The 22,500-nt window shown below is 42.3% G+C and overlaps 1 protein-coding gene across 3 annotated transcripts in view; it reads right to left on the bottom strand.

Moving 5' to 3' along the window:
- LOC123510239 (G patch domain-containing protein 8-like) overlaps positions 1-22,500 on the bottom strand; it is a 140,663-nt gene that overhangs the window by 61,850 nt on the left and 56,313 nt on the right. For 2 of the 3 annotated variants that reach the window (XM_045265199.1, XM_045265196.1), the window contains exon 4: positions 13,370-13,439. In XM_045265199.1, the coding sequence (XP_045121134.1) occupies positions 13,370-13,439 (70 nt within the window). Of the gene's footprint in view, positions 1-13,369; positions 13,440-18,994; positions 19,845-22,500 lie in introns of all 3 variants that reach the window. The other variant, XM_045265197.1, reaches the window with a different exon arrangement.

The raw sequence follows: 22,500 nt of genomic DNA, 5'->3' as shown, positions 1-22,500 counted from the left end.
GGAAATGACGTTTAGGTTACTACTACTACTACTACTACTACTACTACTACTACTACAATTATGCCATCATCACTTCTACTATTACATCAGCTACCAATATATATCCTTTCACTCTCACCTACGAAGCCACCATCATTATATAGCAATCATCACTAAGGTTCAATTACTGCTACTATTTCTACTACCACCACCACCAGATCTTTACACTATCTAATCCACATCTGCATACTTCTTAATACCACCACCACAACCACCACCACCTATACAATCAACCCCGCATGACTACAACACAAGTACCTTATCGCCACCGCCAGGACCTCCACCACCCTCGCAACACCTCACGTTCATGGCAATATTAGGTAAGATGGGAAAGAAAGGAGGTCAGAGCAGACAGCGGAGGCGTTGCACGTATTGACAAGGGATTCAAAGGGCGGGATCTCCTCCTGTATTGGTGCCGGGACAGAGGGATGGAGAAAGGGAGAGAAGGGGTCGCTTATAACACGAGGCAAAGAAGCTGACAGAGAGAATGAAAGGGAATGAATGATTACTAAAATTCATGTGTGTGTGTGTGTGTGTGTGTGTGTGTGTGTGTGTGTGTGTGCGCTACGTTATCTAAGAAGAGTGTATATACTACTACTACTACTACCACCACCACTACTACTACTATTACTACTACTATCTTTTCATCTCTTCATACTGATAATACTAATAATAATAAAGATTCCACGCATCATTCACTGTTGCTGAATAAGAGAAGACATCTTCTTTGTTTAGAGGAGGAGGAGGAGGAGGAGGAGGAGGAGGAGGAGGAGGAGGAGGAGGAGGAGGAGGAAGAAGAAGAAGAAGAGAAGGAGGAGGAGGAGGAAGAAGAAGAGAAGGAGGAGAAGGAGGAGGGAGGAGAAGGAGGAGGAGAAAGAAGAAGAAGAAGAAGAAGAGAGGAGGAGGAGGAGGAGGATCACCCATGGAATAGCCTTCCAGACGTTACATAACACTGCCCCAGCCAAAAGGTTCTCCTCCTCCTCCTCCTCCTCCTCCTCCTCCTCCTCCTCCTCCTCCGCCTTCTTTCTTCTTTTCCTACAACCCTTCACCGCCTTCCTTCCTCCCACTTCCTCACTTTCCCTCCAGTTATTCTTTCCTTCCTTTCCCTCCGTTTCCTCGGTCTTTCCCTCCGTTTCCTCTTCTGTCCCTCCCTCCTTTCCGCTCTTCCTGTCTACTCCCTATCCCTCTCCTTCTCTCCCTTCCTCTCTCCTTTCCTACCTGTTCTTCATTCCTTTCCTCTTTCACCCCCAACACCCCAAAACCCCTTCGTTTCCTCCCCTGTATACGTGGAAATTCTAACCACACACACACACACACACACACACACACACACACACACTGAGGTTGAAATACTAATAAATAAAAAAGGGTCTCATTAATTTGTGTTCTTTTCTACCATTGTGGGATAAAAATTTACGAAAGGATAAAAAAAAAATGCAATAAATGTCCTATGAATGCTGCAAATGCTTGACCTGAAGAGCCTTACAAGCAGTGAGGGAAAATGCTCCTTTTTTTTTATCGAAATCCATGATTATTTTATTTAATTTTCTGTTTCAGTGAAAGAAATGATGAAAAGTTGAGTTTTTTTTCGTTTTTTTGAGAATCAGAGAGAGAGAGAGAGAGAGAGAGAGAGAGAGAGAGAGAAAACGTGGAAACAAATGCGAAAATAGAGAGGAAAAATAGGGGGAAATTAGACAAAAATAGGAAGGAAAGGGGAAAAAAAGGAGAAAAAGAAGAAAAGAGGAAAATAGAAAATAATAGTTTAAAAGAGAGAAAATACGAGAAAAATGAAGAGTAAAAGGAAAAATAAGGGATAAATAATAGTGAATGGAAAGAAAAGATTGAAAAAAAAAGATTACAATTATGGAAAAGAACGAGAAAAAAAAATGAAATTAGAAGAAAATATATCAAAGAGAGTAAAAGAGAAAAATATAAAGAAAATAAGGAAAAAAGGAAAGAAATAGAGAAGTAAAAGGGAGAGTGGAGAAAAGAGGCAGTGAAAAAAATAAGATAATAAAACTGGAAATTAAAAAGATGTAGAAGAGGAAAAAAAAATGAAGTAAATGAGAGGAACTGGAACCACATGGACCCTCTTTTGACTTTTTCCTCAGGCAGCCTTGCAAAATGAGAGAGAGAGAGAGAGAGAGAGAGAGAGAGAGAGAGAGAGAGAGAGAGAGAGAGAGAGAGAGAGAGAGAGAGAGAGTAAGGGGAAAGTGAGGATAGCAAGAGGAGAGAAGGGAGGGAAGCGGGAACAAAACACAGTGGTGGTGGTGGTGGTGGTGATGGCGGTAGTGGTGGTGGTGGTGGAAAATGAGAGTAAAGAATATTATAATGGGGATGTTTATAATTATTACGTATATGTGTGACACTATTAAGATAAACTACTACTACTACTACTACTACTACTACTACTACTACTACTACGTGAGCTGACACTAATGGACAGAATACAAAATAAAGAGAAAACTCACAAATCAATGTTAAGAATATGTTGTTTTTATTTCCTTTTCATTACGTGGGTGTTGTACTTTTATGAGGGAGAGAGCGTGGGAGAGTGAAGAGGGAAGGGAAGCGGGAATGAGGTGTGATAGATGAAAAAAAAAAACAAGTGACGAAAGAATGTTATGATGATGCTGTTATTCTTTTTTTATGGCGTGGGTGTCTATAAGCAAGAGACAAGTAACAGAGATAAGAGAGACAGTGATAGAGAGAAGATGGAACAGAAGAGTGACGAAAGATAATCATGAGTGTGTTGGTTTTATGACAGAGAGACAGGGAGACGGGGAAGTGAGAAAAGGGAAAGAGGTAGGAATGAAGTGGTAATGATGAAAAGGATAAGGAATAGAAAGAATTATGACAAAAGAATATTATGATGGACTTGAGAGAGAGAGAGAGAGAGAGAGAGAGAGAGAGAGAGAGAGAGAGAGAGAGAGAGAGAGAGAGAATAGGAATGAGGAAAAGTAATGACGGAGCTGGAATGGGAGAGGTATGGTGGCAAAATTACTACGTTTTACTTTAAGAATTTACATCAGAGTTTTATGAGGGAAGAGTCTGTCAGTGAAGGAAACGTAGACGACGAGGAGGAGGAGGAGGAGGAGGAGGAGGAGGAGGAGGAGGAGGAGGAGGAAGAGGAGGAGGTGCTTAAAACTTGTCCTTGGCGGGAGATTAGGACAAGATGGAGGGAATGCTAAATACTGAGACACGCCAAGGAAAAATGTAAGGAAAGTTGGGAGAAAAAGTTATAAGGAAAAAATCTAAGAAAATGAGAATAAAATAATAAAAAAAATGGCAATACTAGGAAGATTTGTACAGCACAATAATGAGAAACACGTAAAATCAATAAAAAGTTCTAGAAAGGTTTTAAAGCAAGCTAAGAAAAAAAGAATTGGAAGAAAAAAAAAAGAGAAGGAATGAAATAGACGATACAGGAGAGAACCACGAATTACGAAGATAACAAATACGTAATAACGATGATAAATACTGAGAAACCTGGAAAAATGTAAGAAATGTAGAGATAGAGTTCCGAGATAAAATAAGAAGAGAAAACTGAAAAATAAAACGATACTAGATAAAACGAAGAATTACAATGACATGATGGCAATACTAAACACTCAGAAATACACGAAAAAAAAAAAAAAACAGTAGGAGCAAGAAAAGGTGAGGCTGGTGTTACAAATATAGAAGAGTTATATTAGATAGAAAGTGACGAAGATTACAGTAAGATAACAGCGATACTAAATACCACAGTAGGAGTTAGAAAAGTCGAGGAAAGTGTTACAAAAAATAGAAGAGTAATATTAGATAGAAAGTCACGAAGATTAAAATAAGATAATGGCGCTACTGAATATTGAAAGATACCAAGAAGAAAATTGTTAAAAAAATGTTGCGTAGATTTAAAACCCCATCAATACTTGGACGCATTTTTACCTTGATATTTTATAAGATTAGGCGATTTTATTTATATTTGGAAAAGTCTATGGAGGTCAGAAGATTAATGGCCTGAGTCTTCATATTTTAATCCTCACTTAAGTTTCTGAAGCTGTATAAAATCACCAAATAGTAACAAGAATGAATATAAAAACGCGGCATTGTACTGAAGGTGTTTAAGAAGGGCTAGAGAGAAGAGAGAAATAGAAAACAAATGAAGAACAGAATTAGAAAGACAGAGAAAGATAACGACGATATGAAACCTTGAAAAATACTGAGAAAAATGTGAGAAAAGTATTTACACGAAAGTTAAGGTAAATGAAAGAGATTAGATAAATTTGATACGGGGAGGAATTTATGTTGGGAAAAAATAAAAATTGAAATAAGATACTATGGAAGGCTACATACTAAGAAAAAGGATAAGAAAGATGAGCTAGGAAAGAAAAAAGGAAAGATAAAAGATAGAAAAAATAAAGATAGGAAAGATGAAAGGTACAAATAAGATGCTAAGGAAGGCTATATACCAAATGAAGGTGTGTGAAATGTAACGTTTAGCTCATTCAGTACAGGGACGCATTTCCATCTGAGTTTTGGGTATGATTAGACGATTTTATATACATTAGGAGGGGGCCTATGGATATCAGAAGACTAATGGCCAGAGTCTTCACAATATCAATCCCCACGTAAGTTTCTGAAGCTGTATAAAATCAACAAATAGTAAGCAGAATAATTATGAAGACGTTTTATGGTACTGAAGGGGTAAAGGTCAGGAAGATGAAGGTAGGGGAGGTCAGGCAATAGAGCTTATAGTAAAGGTGAGATGAAGGTTCTGCATAAAAAAAAAAAAATTAAAATGAGCAAATGAAATGAGATAAATAGATAAACATATGCAAAATCAAAAAAAAATAATACAAGAGCTAAATATAATAATACTAATTGCAACATCGACAAAATTAAAACAATAGTAAGAAGAAGAAGAGGAAAAGAGAGGAAAAGAGAAGAAGAAGAAGAAGAAGAAGAAGAAGAAGAAGAAGAAGAAGAAGAAGAAGAAGAAGAAGAAGAGGAAGAAGAAGAAGAAGAAGAAGAAGAAGAAGAAGAAGAAGAAGAAGAAGAAGAAGAAGAAGAAGAAGAAGAAGAAGAAAATTAAAAAACACCACCACCACCACCACCACCAACAACAACAACAACAACAACAACAACAACAACAACAACACTAAAAATGAAGGACAGGCCACCAAGAGTCACATGCTAGACTAGACCAGACCGAGATGAGGGGAAAAAAGAAAGAAAAAGAGAAAGAAAGAAAGAAAAAGTAAGAAAAAGAAAAAGAAAGGAGGACGGAAACTTCTGAGGCGAGGCAGTGAAAGAGGAAAGAGGAGAGGAAGGAGAGAAAGAAGGAGAGAAAGAAGGAGAAAAGAGAAAGATAAATAAACAAGAATGAATAGAAAAAAAAATAACAAAAATGCGATATTGGAGAAATGGTCAAGGTATAGAGGGAAAGGGGAAGAGAGGGAGGAAGAGGGGGGGGGGTGTGTTGGTAGGGTGGGGGAAAGAGGGGAATTCATCATACGAGTGGCTGAGTCTTCGATATTAACGTTCTGGTCATGATTGGGGGAGAGAAGTGAGGGAGGGAAGTGGTTGAGGGGGGGTGGGGGGTGTTGAAGGGTACAAGGGTGAGGAGGGAGTTGGTGTGGTGAAGGAGGGAAAAGTGTGGGTACAGGAGGAGGAGGAGAAGGAGGAGGAGGAGGAGAAGTGAGGGAATAGATGCTGGAGTGGTGCGGAGGTGTGTTTGTAAATATTTATAGTGTGTGTGTGTGTGTGTGTGTGAGAGAGAGAGAGAGAGAGAGAGAGAGAGAGAGAGAGAGAGAGAGAGAGAGAGAGGCGGTCTCCTAAAAATGTATACAATCTTTACTTAATCTTTCCTTACATCACAACCTTATCTCCCCTTCCTTCTCCTCCTCCTCCTCCTCCTCCTCCTCCACACCCTTGGAAATCTGCCTCCTCCTTCTACGATCTTGTTTTCCTTTATCCTCTCCTCAAAAAGGCAATCCGTTCGTGTCTTTCTTCTTTCCTCCATCCCTCCTCTTCTCTCTCTCTCTCTCTCTCTCTCTCTCTCTCTCTCTCTCTCTCTCTCTCTCTCTCTCTCCCTTGCTCTTCTCCTCCTCCTCCTTCTCCTCCTCCTCCTCCTCCTCCTCCTCCTCCTCTTCCCACCTCATCCTTGTTATGTAATCGTGGTTTTGATATATGGACAGTCAGAGAGAGAGAGAGAGAGAGAGAGAGAGAGAGAGAGAGAGAGTTTGTGTATATCCCTCTTCACACTCTTTGCTGGTTTTCATTTCTTTTGTATCTCTCTCTTATTCTCTAACTTATTCGCCCAGCTGTATAACCTCTATATCCGTCTGTCTGTCTGTCTGTCTCTTTATCCCTATCTCCTTACTTTTTCCCTCTCTCTGTTACACCTCTCTCTCTCTCTCTCTCTCTCTCTCTCTCTCTCTCTCTCTCTCTCTCTCTCTCTCTCTCTGTCCATCTGTCTATATGGGTATCTATCTCTATGTTCTCTGTATCACTTATTCGTCTGTCTGTCTGTCTGTCTTTCTATCTATTATATCCTCACTTTTCCCACTTCACTATCTGTTACACCACCACCATCACCACCAACCACCACCGCCATATACTTCACAAATCACGCTCAAGTTTTATCATCACAAGTCAACTCTCGAGGCTTCATGAGGCAAACACTCACTTCAGGTATCACTGTGTCATAAAGCCAGCCACTAATTAGCATTCAGGTATGTTGCGACTTATTCACCTGGGGAAGGACTGAGATGACTGGAGTACCTATTGAAGGGATGATTGAGGAGTTGTGGGTATATTTTAAGGGATGGGATGATGTTTAGCCCCTAGAGAGAGAGAGAGAGAGAGAGAGAGAGAGAGAGAGAGAGAGAGAGAGAGAGAGAGAGAGAGACGTTTTCATATTTATTCTACTTAACCTCTGGCGATTTAATACAGCTTCAGAAACTCATGTAGAAGATTAGAATAGTGAAGACTCTGGCCATTAATCTGCTGACCTCCACAGACCTTTCCTAATGTCAATAAAATGGTCTAATCGTACACAAATCTCAAGGTAAAAATGTGTCCCAGTATTAAAGGGGTTAATAAGTGAATTGGTCTGTCATCTTATCTACTGTATTTCCAATTGTATTTGTATGTTATCTGATCTCTGTATTTCCAATTTCTTAAAACCTGACGTCATTTAAGAAGGAGGTTTTAAGACATTTATCCATGACTTTTTGCTAACCCTTTTTGGATCTCTAAGGGGACTGGCAAATAAGTGGGCCTTTATATATATTTTTGTTGTTTTCGTCCAGTTTTCCCCTCTTACATAATAGAACAAGCCAGTTTAATAGAGATTGTCATTTATTTTGTCATCATTTAAGTCACCCAGTTAGTGAAATAAAAATTGTTGTTCTAGTTTATCTTTCAATGGTGCCAGTTACTCAGTCAGCCAGTCAGTCTAACAGTCATTTAAGCAAGTTTCTATCGTCTCACCACTCAGTCAGTCAGATCAGTTAGTCGGTTAAACAGATAGTCATTTAGTTAGTCAAATTTCAGTCATCTGGTCAGTCTGTTAGTCGGTTCAAGTTACAGTCAATTAAACAGTCAGTCAATTGGCCATCGTCAGACACTTCATTACTCATTCAGTAAGTCAGTTTTGTCAGTCTCTCAATCACAAAACGACTCCTTTCACCAGACATTGTCCATCAGTCAGTCAGTCAGTCAAATTCAAGAGTTTCTCTACCACTGAAATAAACACACTTACACACAGTCAGCCATCCCACTAATTCACTCCAGTCAGTCAGTCAGTCAGTCAGTCAGTCAGTCAGTCAAATTCAACAGTTAATCTACCACTGAAACAAACACACATACGCACACAGCCAACCATCCCATTAATTCACTCCAGCCAGTTAGCTAGTCAGTCAGTCAGTCAGTCAAATTCATGTCACTTTACCACTGAAACACACACACGCATATACAGTCAGCCATCCCACTAATTCACTCCAGTTAGCTAGTCAGTCAGTGAGTCAGCCAGTCAATCAGTCAGTCAAATTCAACAATCAATCTACCACTGAAACAAACACACATACGCACACAGCCAACCATCCCATTAATTCACTCCAGCCAGTTAGCTAGTCAGTCAGTCAGTCAGTCAGTCAGTCAAATTTAAGTCACTTTACCACTGAAACACACACACGCATATACAGTCAGCCATCCCACTAATTCACTCCAGTTAGCTAGTCAGTCAGTTAGTCAGTCAGTCAGTCAGTCAGGCGCTCCTACGTATAATGAGCCTTTTAGAGTGTTTCCCCTTGACAAAACTTTCTACTTCAGTACACACCACGAGCTAACGAGAGACGCACAGCCATTCTTGTCCTGACAGCACCAACCCACCCTGCTATAATACAATGTTGAATTTGAGATGCCAGATGAAAGAGAGAGAGAGAGAGAGAGAGAGAGAGAGAGAGAGAGAGAGAGAGAGAGAGAGAGAGAGAGAGAGAGAGAGAGAGAGAGAGAATTTCTTGGAAGGTTTACAGCGAAAGATCAACAACAGAAAGACAAGATATATTGCTGAAAACGCCAAAAAGGGGGTCATGACAGAGAGAGAGAGAGAGAGAGAGAGGGGGCACAAAAACGGGGCTACTAGAAAGAGGAAAAACTCTGAATATTGTTTTACTTCACCAAAACATTTTTTCCCGACAGAATAAACGTAATTTTGCGAGACGTTGTTTATTTCTGCTACTCGTGATCCTGCTGCACATATGACGCGGCCCCATCACCTTGTTTAGGAGTTCAAAGCTACAAAGCAACACGTTAAACGCACCGCTAGGAGGCATGATGTAACATAAACATAACAGTACGACAACATTTCCGGGCAGGTTAGAGGAAGCTCGACCTCGCAGCGCTGCCGGACGTATGAGTAATGTTAATTAATTTTCTACAATCAGTTTCTGGGAATAACAGGCCTTTGTTTACCCGTCAAACATTTAATACCGGCGCTAATGAACAACTTTCACCTCCGGGAAGCCACGCTAATGAGACAGAAAGATTAGAAACAATAGAAAATAAGAATAAATTGTAAAGAAATGAAAATAATAACTTAGATCTAAAAATGTGCAAACTCCTCCTCCTCCTCCTCCTCCTCCTCCTCTTCTTCTTCTTCTTCTTCTTCTTCCTCCTTCTCCTCACAAAGACAAAAGATAGGTCATGCGAGGCGGTGAATTGGGTCACGCCATGCAGGGCTAAGATGGGGAGGAGTGGGGAGGGGTCAGGTGGAGGTGGAGGAGAGTGGAGGGGGTCACAGTGGTGGTGGAAGAGCAGCAGAATCAATGAATTCCACGAGCCTGGGGAAAGAGAGTGGAAGGGGAGAGAGGGGAAAAGAGAGGTGGGGGGGAAAAGAGAAGGGGAGTGAGGGGAGTAGAGAGTAGCGTGTGTACGTGTGGGGAAAGAGAGAGAGAGAGAGAGAGAGAGAGAGAGAGAGAGAGAGAGAGAGAGAGAGAGAACCCACACATGTGCACTAAGCAAACTTGACCACAAATTTGATAAATGCAACGAGATAATGATAACAATAATCACGTAAAAGGAAACCAAACTAAATATTAAATCCTATTCTCTCTCTCTCTCTCTCTCTCTCTCTCTCTCTCTACAACGCAACCATTCGCTCGTCACCTACCCCTCTCCTCCTCCTCCTCCTCCTCCTCTCTGTAAAGTAGGTCGCGGATGCTGCGGCGTGGAGCTGACCTGTTCTCCTCAAACCAGGTCAGACGAGGCCATTTGTATCCCAAGGTCGCTGTCTCATTTAGCTCAAGGTCACTGCCCCCTACAAGCCAGGTCACGTACACGAAACAAGGTCAAATATCAAGGGAATCACAACATACTTGACCTACAAACGCGATGTTACGTATAAACATCACAAATATGAGTTGATGTTATTACGTAATACTGAAGACTCGCTCAGTTCTCCCTTAAAAGCCTTCATAGAAAACGGGCACGATAGGTTTCAAATAAGAGGATATTCAAACAAAAGTGACGTGTGGTGTGCTTACCTTTCCGCAGGTGATGGATGGAACGGGGGATAGGGGGAGGAGGGGAGGACGGTGGGGAGAAGGGACACTATAAATGGCTCAAGTAGACATCCAATTTCCTGCGTCCTGGGATTATCTGCCGTATCTTATCGCAGGTGAGGCCCGAGAGTGCTGCCCTGCCCACCTCCCTGCCTGTGTTTTGGTGGGTGATGCTGTAGTAGTAGTAGTAGTAGTAGTAGTAGTAGTAGTAGTAGTAGTAGTAGTAGTAGTAGTAGTAGTAGTAGTAGTAGCAGTGTAACAATAACTACTACTATTATTACAGCTATTAACTGGTACTACTACAAAATTAAATAAAAAATGATAATAAGAAATACAAAAATAAATCAAATAATAGAAAATAATAGTGTATTGGAAGCAAATGACAAATTAAATGCGTTCGTACACACACACACACACACACACACACACACACACACACACACACACACACACACACACACACACCTTATCGCTTCCCTCATACTAGCATCCTGTCACCACCACCACCACCACCACCACCACCATCACCACCACTACCACCACAACCATTACTATATCCACTACAAGTACCGACACTATAACCACAACTTTAAGTATAAACAACACACACTCTCTCTCTCTCTCTCTCTCTCTCTCTCTCTCTCTCTCTCTCTCTCTCTCTCTCTCTCTCTCTCTCTCTCTCTCTCATCGATGCTATTACGTAACCTACTCTCTTTTACTCTAATACTTGTTTTGGTTGGTAGATGGCGTTGTGAACTCTCCTTCCTACCCCCCTCTCTCTCTCTCTCTCTCTCTCTCTCTCTCTCTCTCTCTCTCTTGGAAGGGTGCCAGTTCCAACTTAGGTCAAGGTTATGAAGAAAGTAATCGATAGACAGCTCTGACTTAACCTTGTGTGTGTGTGTGTGTGTGTGTGTGTGTGTGTGTGTGTGTGTGTGTGTGTGTGTGTGTGTGTGTGTGTGTGTGTGTGAGGAGGGAAGTTGTGCCTAAAAAAAACTAATAACAAAATTCCATCGCTCATGTCACTGTGTCTTTTTCCCTCTTGTTTCCTTCTTCCTCTTCTTCTTCAGGCAACTTTGGGAGAGAAGAAAGGAAGAGGAAGGAAGGAAGGGCTGGAGGGAGAGAGAGAGAGAGAGAGAGAGAGAGAGAGAGAGAGAGAGAGAGAGAGAGAGGAAGCAGGACAGTCATGATGAAAGGAAGAGAAAGGGAGGAAGAGAGGAGAGGACGAAAAGAAACGATAAAAAAATAGAAAATGAAAGAAGAGATGAGCAATAATGGAAGGAAAGGCGATAGAAGACGAAAGAAAAAGAGGAAAAATGGAGAGAAGGAAGATGATGGAAGAGAGGGAAGGGAAGGGAAGAAAGCATTGGTTATTATTGGATATTACTGGAGGAGAAATGAGGGAGGGAGAGAAGGAGGAGAGAAAGAGGGGAGAAGAAGAGGGTGAGCGAGGAGAGGAACAGGGTAGCATGACTCGTGCAAGACAGGTAAACAGAGTAAAGAGGGGAGGAGCTGGAAGGTAAAGACGAAAGGAAGATAGGAATAAAGAAGAAGAAAAGGGAGAAAAATATAAAAGCTGAAAAAAAAGCAAGAAAGAAGGATAATCAGATAAAAAAAAGAATAACAATACGAAGATAGAAAAGAAAGACAGGAAAAGGAAGAGGATGTCAAGAAAACAATAAATGAGATAAAAGGAAAAAAATGAGAATGATAAGAAGAAGAAGAAGAAGAAGAAGAGGAAGACGACTAAACCATTAAAAGAGATGACTGAAGATAGAGCGTAAGATGTGAAGAAATGGAGCCACGAAATAAGATTAATCAGACCAAGACGGTATACAAACGATCGACTAATGTGAAAAAGAAGAATAATATGAAGAAAAAAAGATAACAGTCAATAGAAAGAATAAAAAATAAAGCTATAGTAACAAGTAAACTAATAAAAAAAAAAGAAATTAATGATAGAACAGCGATCGAAAACCACACGTGAACAGATAAAGTAGAAAAAAATAATGATGAGGGTAACTAACGAAAAATAACGCACTGAATAACGAAAGAATAACGAACAACTAGTCAATAAAGGAAGGTTAACGATAAAGCACCGATCGAAAAAGGCATGTGAGGAAAAAAAAAAGAGAATGGAGGAAAAGAAAAAGAAAAAAAATAATGAGGAATGATAATGAAGTAAACACAAAAAGATTAAGAAGAAGTAACTAGCAAAAAAAAATCAATGGAAGAAGGGAAACAAAATAACAGTGAGGAGGAAAAGAAGAAAATAAAGGAAAAATAAAATAAGAAAGTGATGGAGAGGGTAACTAACATAAAAGTAGTAGACAAAAAAAGAATGACAAAAAAATGGCCAGTGGAAGATCAACGGTCTAGCAACGATCGAAAACTGCACGAGAGGAAAAGGAGAGAATAAAGGGAAAAGGAAAAAAGGATGAGAGGTTAGCTAACAAAATATAAAGTAGTAAACGCAAAGAGACTAACAAGAATAAGTAGTCATAAGAGGAAGGTGAACGATAAAGCAACGATCAAACAGTACACGTGAGAGAAAGAAGCTAAAGGAAAAGAAAAAAAGTGATGCAGGAGTTAGCTAAAGGAATATAAAGTAGAAAACACAAAGAATAACAAGAATGCTCAATGGAAGGTCAACGGTCTAGCAGCGATAAAAGACTTCACGTGAGAGGAATGGACTCGCCCGACCTTAGCTGGCCTGCGAGGTGACCCCTAGACAAGGCCACGGCCACTCCCAAGGCCTCCACCAAGGCCACACGACAGGTATTGATCACGCCCCACGCTCCCCACGCTCCCTCAACCCTTCCTCAGGTGCAACGCCCCCATCACTCACACCTGTCCATATCACCTGCCCCGCTGCTCATTAGTCACCCTGCACGTGCTAACCAGAGGCCATGTGCGCCAGGTGACTGTGTGAGGGAGGGCCAGCAGGTCAGGTCAGGCTGGGTCACAATGATTACTGACCCCTCGCGACCTGTAATGGATTTTCCCACATGTGACGTAATGGCCTCGTGACGTCACTGTTCTCTCCACCAATAGAAGCAAAACGAAGGAAATACTCCACAAATTCCCTCCTTATCGTTCATTCCTCTGCTGAGTTTCCCTTTACGCAGTTTTTAGTACCGAAAAGCTTGTAGAAGGCATAGGAACGTAATAAATGATAAACTTAACCAACCAATATTTTTTTCCCGTGAGTTACCCATTGAATCTACGTTCTCTGATAGGAAAGAAAACTATTGGTCTTGAAGGGAGACTCGTATGTTTGGACTGACCTGGGTGAGGCAGGCGGGCAGTGGCTGTCTGTAATTCCCCCAGAGCCTTGACGTGCACCTCGCGGGAACTCTGAAAGGGAAAGAAGATGGAATGTTACTACGAGGAAAGAACACTGCAATAAACGCGGTAATTTCCTTCTCTTCCTTCTCTTCTACTACCACTACCATCGCCATGACCACCACACTGCAATAAAAGGTAATATTTTCTCCATCGTTATCACCACCACTGCCATAAAAAGGTAATATTTCTAATACCATTATCATCTTAACTACCACCACCACCACCACCACCAGATAACAACACAATACCTCAACTGCTAATCATGTTTTCCTTTTTTTTTCCATTTTTACACAAGAATTAACGCAACAAAATAAACAAACATCGAGGAAATAAGATAACAGCAATATTTAAGCTTTCTCCACCCACAATTACGAAACCGCAACAATAAGAGTAATAACATTCGGATCCACGTGTTTACCTTATCTTCCTGCTATCAGTGTGGACACCTGAACCCTTTAGACTCTTTATCCAGGACTCATCACCTAATATTACGTCTCCAAATCAGCCAAATACCGCGTTGCTTACACCTCACTCACACATACTCGTTCTTTCACTCTTTCTCTCTCATTTATATCGTTTTTTCTTCCTATTATGTCTCTTAAATACTTATCACACTGTTTTTTTTAGCCCTACTCACCTCTCCCCTCACTGGCCCTCTCACTCATAACTTTTCTTTCACTTATATTACACCTCTCATCAAAATACAGCCGCATTCTTTCTTTCTTTCACTTTCTTTCACAGTCTCTCTCACTCGTAGCCAATCTAAGCTAACCTAACCTAATATAACCCTATTCACACTTCTCGTCTTGCTAACCCCTCCCTTCTCTTCAGTGATCCAAATAACGAGCTTTAATTCATATACCCATCATCCCTCTGAGTCTGTCCTAACTAACTTACTTCACTAATCCTATTTTCCCAGTACCCCTGTCACCCACTGTACCATGACACCCTTCCTACCACATAGTCCTTCCCTTACGTAACATCCCTTTCTTAACTCGTACCTCTTAATACCCACTAAAACCTCCTTCATCCCTCCTTCCCTCCCCAATCACCCACTGCAATGACCCAAAAGTATAATAACAATGATATCAGTGACTCACAATCTCATGCCTCACTTTAGCCTCATGAATTTTAATAGCTAAAGTATGCTTATTGAAATCCATGACATACTTTTGTATCACGACTTGTCACGAACAACCGAGGCCGAAAGTTTGTTCACGAGTTCATTATTTTCATCTAATTTAACCATTTCGTCTCAACCGTAAGTCTTTCGGTCACCTGCGTGTCACCTTGTAAACTCTGGGAGGTGAAAGGTTGCAAGGTCACATGCAGGAGCTCAGAGTGAAGGAAGGGATAAACACAGTAAGAGAGCGTCAGGTTACAAGACTTCTAGCTGCGACTATACGTACCATAACTTAACTTAATGCAACGTATTCTAACTCTATCCTAACCTATCCTAAACAAACCTAACTTAATTTAACCTACCCTAATGCAACTTAATTCTAACTTAACCTAACTAAACTCTAGCCTAACCCCAATCTAATCTACTTATTGTAACCTAATTTAACCTAACCCAATCTAACTTAACCTAACTTAATTCAACTTAGCTCAGCCTAAATCAACCTAATCCAAACCAACGCAACCCCAACCCAACCCAACGAGGCTTTATCCTTCACTTGGGTAACAGGAGGGAATGTAAAAACTGGCCCTAAAAATGTGGCAGACAAGTGTGTGATTAGATACGACACGTAACTCGCTGAGCATAATCATCACCACTGTATGAGTCCATATAAGGCAAGGAACTCTCAAAGCTTCCTGCATTCATCTCAACTCTTTCTCTCTCTCTCATTTGCACGTCTATTCCATGACACCCCGGCAAAACTTCCCTTAACTTCTTCCACTCTTTTCCACGTCTATTCCAGGACACCCCATGCACCATGCAGCAAAATTTAGATAACCTTTCTATAACTATCTTTATATAAATAGTGTTACTCTAGATCAGCGGTCCTCAAACTTTTCAAACTTACGGAACCCTTTCACACTTCTGGTATTCGGCGGAACCCCTTTCAACACTTTCAGCCGAGATAGGGAGAGCCCCCCACATGTAATGGAAGGTGCTAAATTCACATAGACTTCACTCCGTCTCTCTCTCTCTCTCTCTCTCTCTCTCTCTCTCTCTCTCTCTCTCTCTCTCTCTCTCTCTCTCTCTCTCTCTCTCTCTCTCTCTCTCTCTCTCTCTCTCTCTCTCTCTCTCTCTCTCTCTCTCTCTCTCTCTCTCTCTCTCTCTCTCTCTCTCTCTCTCTCTCTCTCTCTCTCTCTCTCTCTCTCTCTCTCTCTCTCTCTCTCTCTCTCTCTCTCTCTCTCTCTCTCTCTCTCTCTCTCTCTCTCTCTCTCTCTCTCTCTCTCTCTCTCTCTCTCTCTCTCTCTCTCTCTCTCTCTCTCTCTCTCTCTCTCTCTCTCTCTCTCTCTCTCTCTCTCTCTCTCTCTCTCTCTCTCTCTCTCTCTCTCTCTCTCTCTCTCTCTCTCTCTCTCTCTCTCTCTCTCTCTCTCTCTCTCTCTCTCTCTCTCTCTCTCTCTCTCTCTCTCTCTCTCTCTCTCTCTCTCTCTCTCTCTCTCTCTCTCTCTCTCTCTCTCTCTCTCTCTCTCTCTCTCTCTCTCTCTCTCTCTCTCTCTCTCTCTCTCTCTCTCTCTCTCTCTCTCTCTCTCTCTCTCTCTCTCTCTCTCTCTCTCTCTCTCTCTCTCTCTCTCTCTCTCTCTCTCTCTCTCTCTCTCTCTCTCTCTCTCTCTCTCTCTCTCTCTCTCTCTCTCTCTCTCTCTCTCTCTCTCTCTCTCTCTCTCTCTCTCTCTCTCTCTCTCTCTCTCTCTCTCTCTCTCTCTCTCTCTCTCTCTCTCTCTCTCTCTCTCTCTCTCTCTCTCTCTCTCTCTCTCTCTCTCTCTCTCTCTCTCTCTCTCTCTCTCTCTCTCTCTCTCTCTCTCTCTCTCTCTCTCTCTCTCTCTCTCTCTCTCCTAAATTGCAAATGATTCTATCCCTTTCATATTTAATTTCATCTATTCCTGTTCGTATTTAATTAATAAAAATAAGGTTTTGCCCAACATACATAAATATTTGCCACGGAATCCTTGAAAGGTCTTCACGGAACCCTGAGGTTCTGCGGAACACAGTTTGAGAACCATTGCTCTGAATGATAAAAGTAAAACAAATGGAAGTCTCATTAAGCGTTTCAGTTCTGCAAAATAAGACTTACTGAAAACCTTACTACAAAAATTTCAGTCTAAGGAAAACAAATCTTAAATTAATGGGAACTGTACTCTATATTTCAGTCTCTTCTTTTTCCCATCCTGTGCTAAGTCACGGCAGACCTTGAGAGTGCACAGGTGAGTGTCAGGGAGCGCGTGGCAACTTTGCACCTCTTTGTGTGGCATCGGTTAGCTTTTTCTCGTCTCCATTTGACTTTTAAGCCCTTGACATATTTTCTCACTTGTATTAACACTGACCGCTACAGTTTCCTCTTAACTTGATATGGCTTTGTGTAAGCATAAATGAGTGTTTTTAAAGAATAATCTCCCTGAAAAAGATGGTAATATTTAGTAAAGTTTTAACCTCTTCAGTATCATGACACGTTCTAATATTTATTCTGCTTACTATATAGTGATTTTACACAGCTTCAGAATCTTATGTGGGGGAGCGAGATAGTGAAGACTGGCTATTAATCTCACCTTCATAGAGTTTTCCTAATGTAAGTAAAATCGTCTAATTCTAACTAAAACTCGTGGTAAAAATGTGTCCCGGTACTGAAGGGGTTAAAGTGCTTGTAGTTTAATTTGGGATGAGTGAAAATGTATAAAGTCGCTAAAAATATAATTACACGTGCTATTGAAGGTTTAAACTATATATTCACCAAACAGACAGTCGAAATAAGGTACACCCACACACTCACCATTCAGCCACAACCAAGAACATTTCCCTCACACGCTGTCCTGAGTAAATAATAGACTTTTTTAATGCACGATGGGAGGCTGGACAACGGCGACCAAAAAATAAATAAATAAATAAATAAAAAAAAAATAAAATAAATAAAGACCCACTTGTTTGCCAGTTCCCTTAAAGATAATAAGAGTTATAGTCAAAAGTCTGGGAAAAATGTCTTGAAAAATTGGTTAGCCTTTCCCTGTAACGTGCACCAATTCTTGACACTTGAAGCAACGTATCCTTACAGTCGTCTACAAGAGCAAGGATCAGCAGAATAGGGGTTGCGATCTCTATCCGGTGGCTGTAAAACAAGAGGGAATGTTACAGTGGTTAGTGATGGAGCGGTGTGGCAAGTAGAAGAGAAAGAGGTTTGTTCTTACCCTTCCATTGACGATTCAACTCCCAGGCAACTCCTTAACACAGTGTCCAGTACGTAATGCTCACCAAAAAACAGCTCCTTTTGTGTTAGTGTGGTTCTCAAGAGGCGCGTGTGAGTGAGAGCAAAAATGACGTGTGTACAGGTGTGAAAAGACTACCTGGGCACCACACACACACACACACACACACACACACACACACACACACACACACACACACACACACACACACATGCCTGACCTTAATGGGAAAAGAAAAAGGAAAATAAAAACACACTCGAAGGTGGTCACGTGATACAGCAATAAAAAAATTCCACACACACACACACACACACACACACACACACACACACACACACACACACACACACACACACACACACACACGATTTCAAAAGGAAGTCAGTGATTACGCGACACGGGAGTAAAAACAGACAGGCGGCAAGAAGTGAATTGAGAGCAAGCGAGAAAGAAACAAGCTCATTAAGTTCGTTAGGTGAGCGAGCTGGAACAGAGGCGGCGCGATCACCCGTCACACTGCCAACTAATAATAGCGACACTTCTTCCTCCATTCCTGCCACCAATTATCAAGGGGAGGAGGAGAAAGGGGAGGGAGGAGGGAGAGAAAAGGGAAGGAGAGAAGGAGGAAGAAGAGAGAGAGAGGAAGGAGAAAGGGATGAAGGAGAGAGGGAGGAAGGAGAGGAGGAGGAGGAAAAGTAAAAGAGAGGGAAGGAAGTAGGAAGAACAAAAGGAGAAAGGAAGGAAGGAGAAGAAAAGGAGGATGGAGAGAGGAAAGTGGAAGAGAGAGGGAGGATGGAGAGAGAATGAGAGGAAGAATGAGAGGAAGGTGGAGGAGAGATAGAGAAAGGTGGAGGAGGAGGAGGAGGAGAGAGGGAGGAAAGAGGAGAGAGAGGGAGGAAGGAGGAGAGAGAGGGAGGAAGGAGGAGAGAGAGGGAAGAAGGAGGAGAGAGAGGGAGGAAAGAGGAGAGAGAGGGAGGAAAGAGGAGAGAGAGGGAGGAAGGAGGAGAGAGAGGGAGGAAGGAGGAGAGAGAGGGAGGAAGGAGGAGAGAGAGGGAGGAAGGAGGAGAGAGAGGGAGGAAAGAGGAGAGAGAGGGAGGAAGGAGAGAGAGGGAGGAAGGAGGAGAGAGGAAGGAAAAAATAAGGCACAGGAGTACGTAAGTATGCCGCCCCGTTAGTTAGAAAGCTTCGCTACCCACCGATTTGGAGGACGACGGGTTGCGGGAGGGAGTGGCGGCGGCGGGGGCGGCGGCGGCGGCGGCGGCGGCGGCTGATGCGGCACTCTGTCTCTGGTGGTGGCGGTGGTCCTTGTGTCTGCCGGAGGACGTGCTTCTCTTGGAGTGACTGCTAAAAGAGTCGCTGCCGCTGCTACTGCCGCTACGCTCCTTGCCGTCACTGGCGCTCCTGTGTCTGCTGTGGTCCCTGCTTTTACTCCTGCTGTTGCTGCTGCTTTCGCTGTCGCTGTTCCGGTGCGGGCGGCGCGTGTATTGAGCCCGGGGCATGTTGGAGAGCATGGCCAAGGTCGCCGCCCACTCCTCAGCCGAGCAGGCGGTGATGCAGAAGCCCTTCCTGCTGCTCTCGCTCTTCCCGCCTCCGGCATAGGGCATCGCCATGCTGCTGCTGCGCTTCAGGGGCATGGCGGCGCTGCTGCTGCGACAAAGCCTCGGCCAAAAAGCACCAAGATCGTCTTATGCAACAGGTTAAATCCTGGCCCGTGTGTGGCGCTGCGTGGTGGAATGGAGATGAAGGTGTCCCGGGGTGCGGCGGTGCGGCAGGGTGGCGGCGTAGCGGTGTAGCTGCGGCGTGGGGTTGTGGTGGTGTAGCGGTGGTTCTCAAGGGCGCGGGGGAGTGGCCGGATGCTCAGGGCCGCCTGGGATACACCTCTAGTCTTGTTCAGCCACAAGACAACACAAGAGGAAGGAAAACACTTGATCTTTCGCCGCAACACGGCAGAAGAACGTGAAGGAGAAAAAGTCCCGGGGTCTATTCACTCCAAGGACGTGAGTGAGGAGCGAAAAAGGTTCTTGGTCCTCGCCAAGGTAACGTCCACTAAAAAAAACATACAGAAAATAAGTAAAAAAAATAAACAATTCTCAGGTCGTGTTCAAATCAAGGGGATCATGTGACAAGAAAGGCTCAGATTAACTTTAGGACAAGACATAGTTCCGGAGTTCCCGTTAGCGATCCTACAAGAAAGCTGTCCCGTTGTGGCGCTGTGTCATTGCTCGCGGCGTCCCTCAAGGCGGTGACTGCAGCAGGCGTCAGCGGTGCCTACCCAGTGGTGAGGAAGGACAAAGGTCAACTATGAACCAGGACGGGAAAATCAGGTCTTGTGCTGACTGGCGAGGACAAATGATCGCTCCAGTTGAGTGTGAAAGGGGGAGGGGGTGGGCGGAGGCATAGGTAAAAACAGGAGTGTGTGTGTGTGTGTGTGTGTGTGTGTGTGTGTGTGTGTGTGTGTGTGTGTGTGTGTGTGTGTGTGTGTGTGTGTGTGTGTGTGTGTGTGTGTGTGCGCGCGCGCGAGATAATGGTGATGAAGAAACAGGTGTAAAGAGTAATTGTGGTGAAGAAAAGCAGAGGAAACTGAGGAAACAACGAGAGTATACAGCAGGAGGAGGAGGAGGATTACGAAGGTTTTACAAATAGCAATACAAATACTGGCCTAGTTTGAAACGAGGAGAAGGAGGAGAAAGAGAAAGTAAAGCATGCAACTGAAAATAAAGAAAAAAGAAAAGGAGTGAAAAGTAAGAAATAAGGAGGATAAGAACGAGAGGAGAAATAGGAGAGTGAAAGGATAATATTGAAAATGAAGAATGAAAACTGTGGACACTGAAACACAGGAGGAGGAGGAGGAGGAGGAGGAGGAGGAGGAGGAGGAGGAGGAGGAGGAGGAGGAGGAGGAGGAGGAGGAAGCACTAAGGGAGACAAACCACTGGGGCACTAGAACACTCAGACCAGTTTCAGGTAGAGAAAGAGAGAGAATGAGAGAGAGAGATAGACTGGCCCGGACTAGCTCACATCCAACACCAGACCTGTGCCGGCGGGAAAGTGAGGCCCAGCACGCCACCAGGACCTGCTTTGCCCTACTGACGGAGGCTGACACTCTTCCTACGCCTGAGGTTGTAGCACAGAGAGGAACTGATGTTAGGTGGTAAAAGGAAGGAAAACCGGATTTGAAGTAGAAAATAATGGTAAAGTTAATGGAATAAGGGAAATAGGTAGTAGAAGGAAGGAAGACTGGGGTTGAAGTAGGAATGATGGTGAAATTAACGGAATAAGTGAAAATAAGTGAAAAAGAAGAAGGAAGACAAGACTTTGAATAGGAATGATGGTGAAATTAAGGGAATAAGTGAAAATAAGTGAAAAAAAAAAAGGAAGATGGATTTGAAATAGGAATGATGGTGAAATTAACGGAAATGGCATGAAAGAGAAGAGAGTTACGGTGATTTTAATGTGATAGAAGAAAATAATTACGTAGAGAAATTAATGCTAAGTTGCAAAAGGAAGGAAAACTGGACTGGAAATAATAATGTTGGTGAAATTAAAGGAGAAGATGATAAGAGATAGAACAGAAGGGAATTATGGTGAATTTAAATGTGATAGGAGAAAGACACTAATGATAATATGTTGGAACAGAAGGAAACTGCGGAAGTTTAATGGAATGGGAGAAAAATAATTAAGTTGGGGGTTCTTTTTGAGGGAAGAGAAACATGTGCAAGAGAGTGGTAAAGGAAAAATAAAATAAAAGGCATGAGACTGAGGGAAGTTACGGTGAAATTAACGAGACATGAGGAAATTAATTAAACCGAGGTTATATATGACGGAAAGGAGAAATACAGATACAAGAGGAGGATAAAGGAAACAAAGACAATGGGGATGGAATAAAGGGGAGTTATGATGAAAGTAATAGGACAGGAGAAAATCAATTGGTTATGTATGATGGAAAGGGAACAAAAGGGAGGATAAAGGGGAAGAAGACAATGGATATGAGACAGAATGAAAGATACAAAGAAATTAATGATAACGAAAACAAAGAAAGAAATAATTAGACACATGAAAGTACTGATGTTGCAAAGAGAACAATACAAGAAAGGAGAAAAGGGGAAAACAAGACAATAAACAAGAAACAGGGAAATTATGATGAAATAAATGGAATGGGAGGAAATAAATTAGATGATGATGGAAGGGAAACATATGCAAGGGAGGAATAAAGGGGAAATAAATAGACAACAGTTATGAAATACAAGAATTATGAAAGATTCTACTACGAAGGAAAGAAATGAACACTGTCTTAGGGTTTTTATAATAGGAAAGTAGCGAAAAGAAAGCAATAACAAAAACAACAGAAGTAAAAGAAGGAAAATAGAAAAAAAAATAGTAACGAAGAGAACAAACAGGAAGACACAAGGAACCAAAAGGTGTACGTAAACAAATGAGAGATAACGACAAATAAATGTAATGACAAATAAATAACAGTGGAACCATTCGTGCTTTGGGGTTCCAGGGGTCTCCAAGCGCACGGGTTCGAATCCTGTCCACGGTCCGAGTGTAGGTTGGGCTTCCTCACTCGGGGCAACGGTTTCCTAGCGGGTGTGCTTTGAGATAGGAGGTACCCCAAAAAGTATCCCCTTTAGCCCATAAATTCTCGTGTAAAGCCCACATATATAAAAGAAGACAAAAAATAGAGGTAGAGAAGGAAACTAGA

This window comes from Portunus trituberculatus, chromosome 28, assembly GCF_017591435.1.
Source record: "Portunus trituberculatus isolate SZX2019 chromosome 28, ASM1759143v1, whole genome shotgun sequence".
NCBI classification, from domain to species: Eukaryota; Metazoa; Arthropoda; class Malacostraca; order Decapoda; family Portunidae; genus Portunus; species Portunus trituberculatus.
The sequence above is the reverse complement of the archived record's forward strand: the minus strand, read 5'-3'. Positions and strand labels throughout refer to the sequence as shown.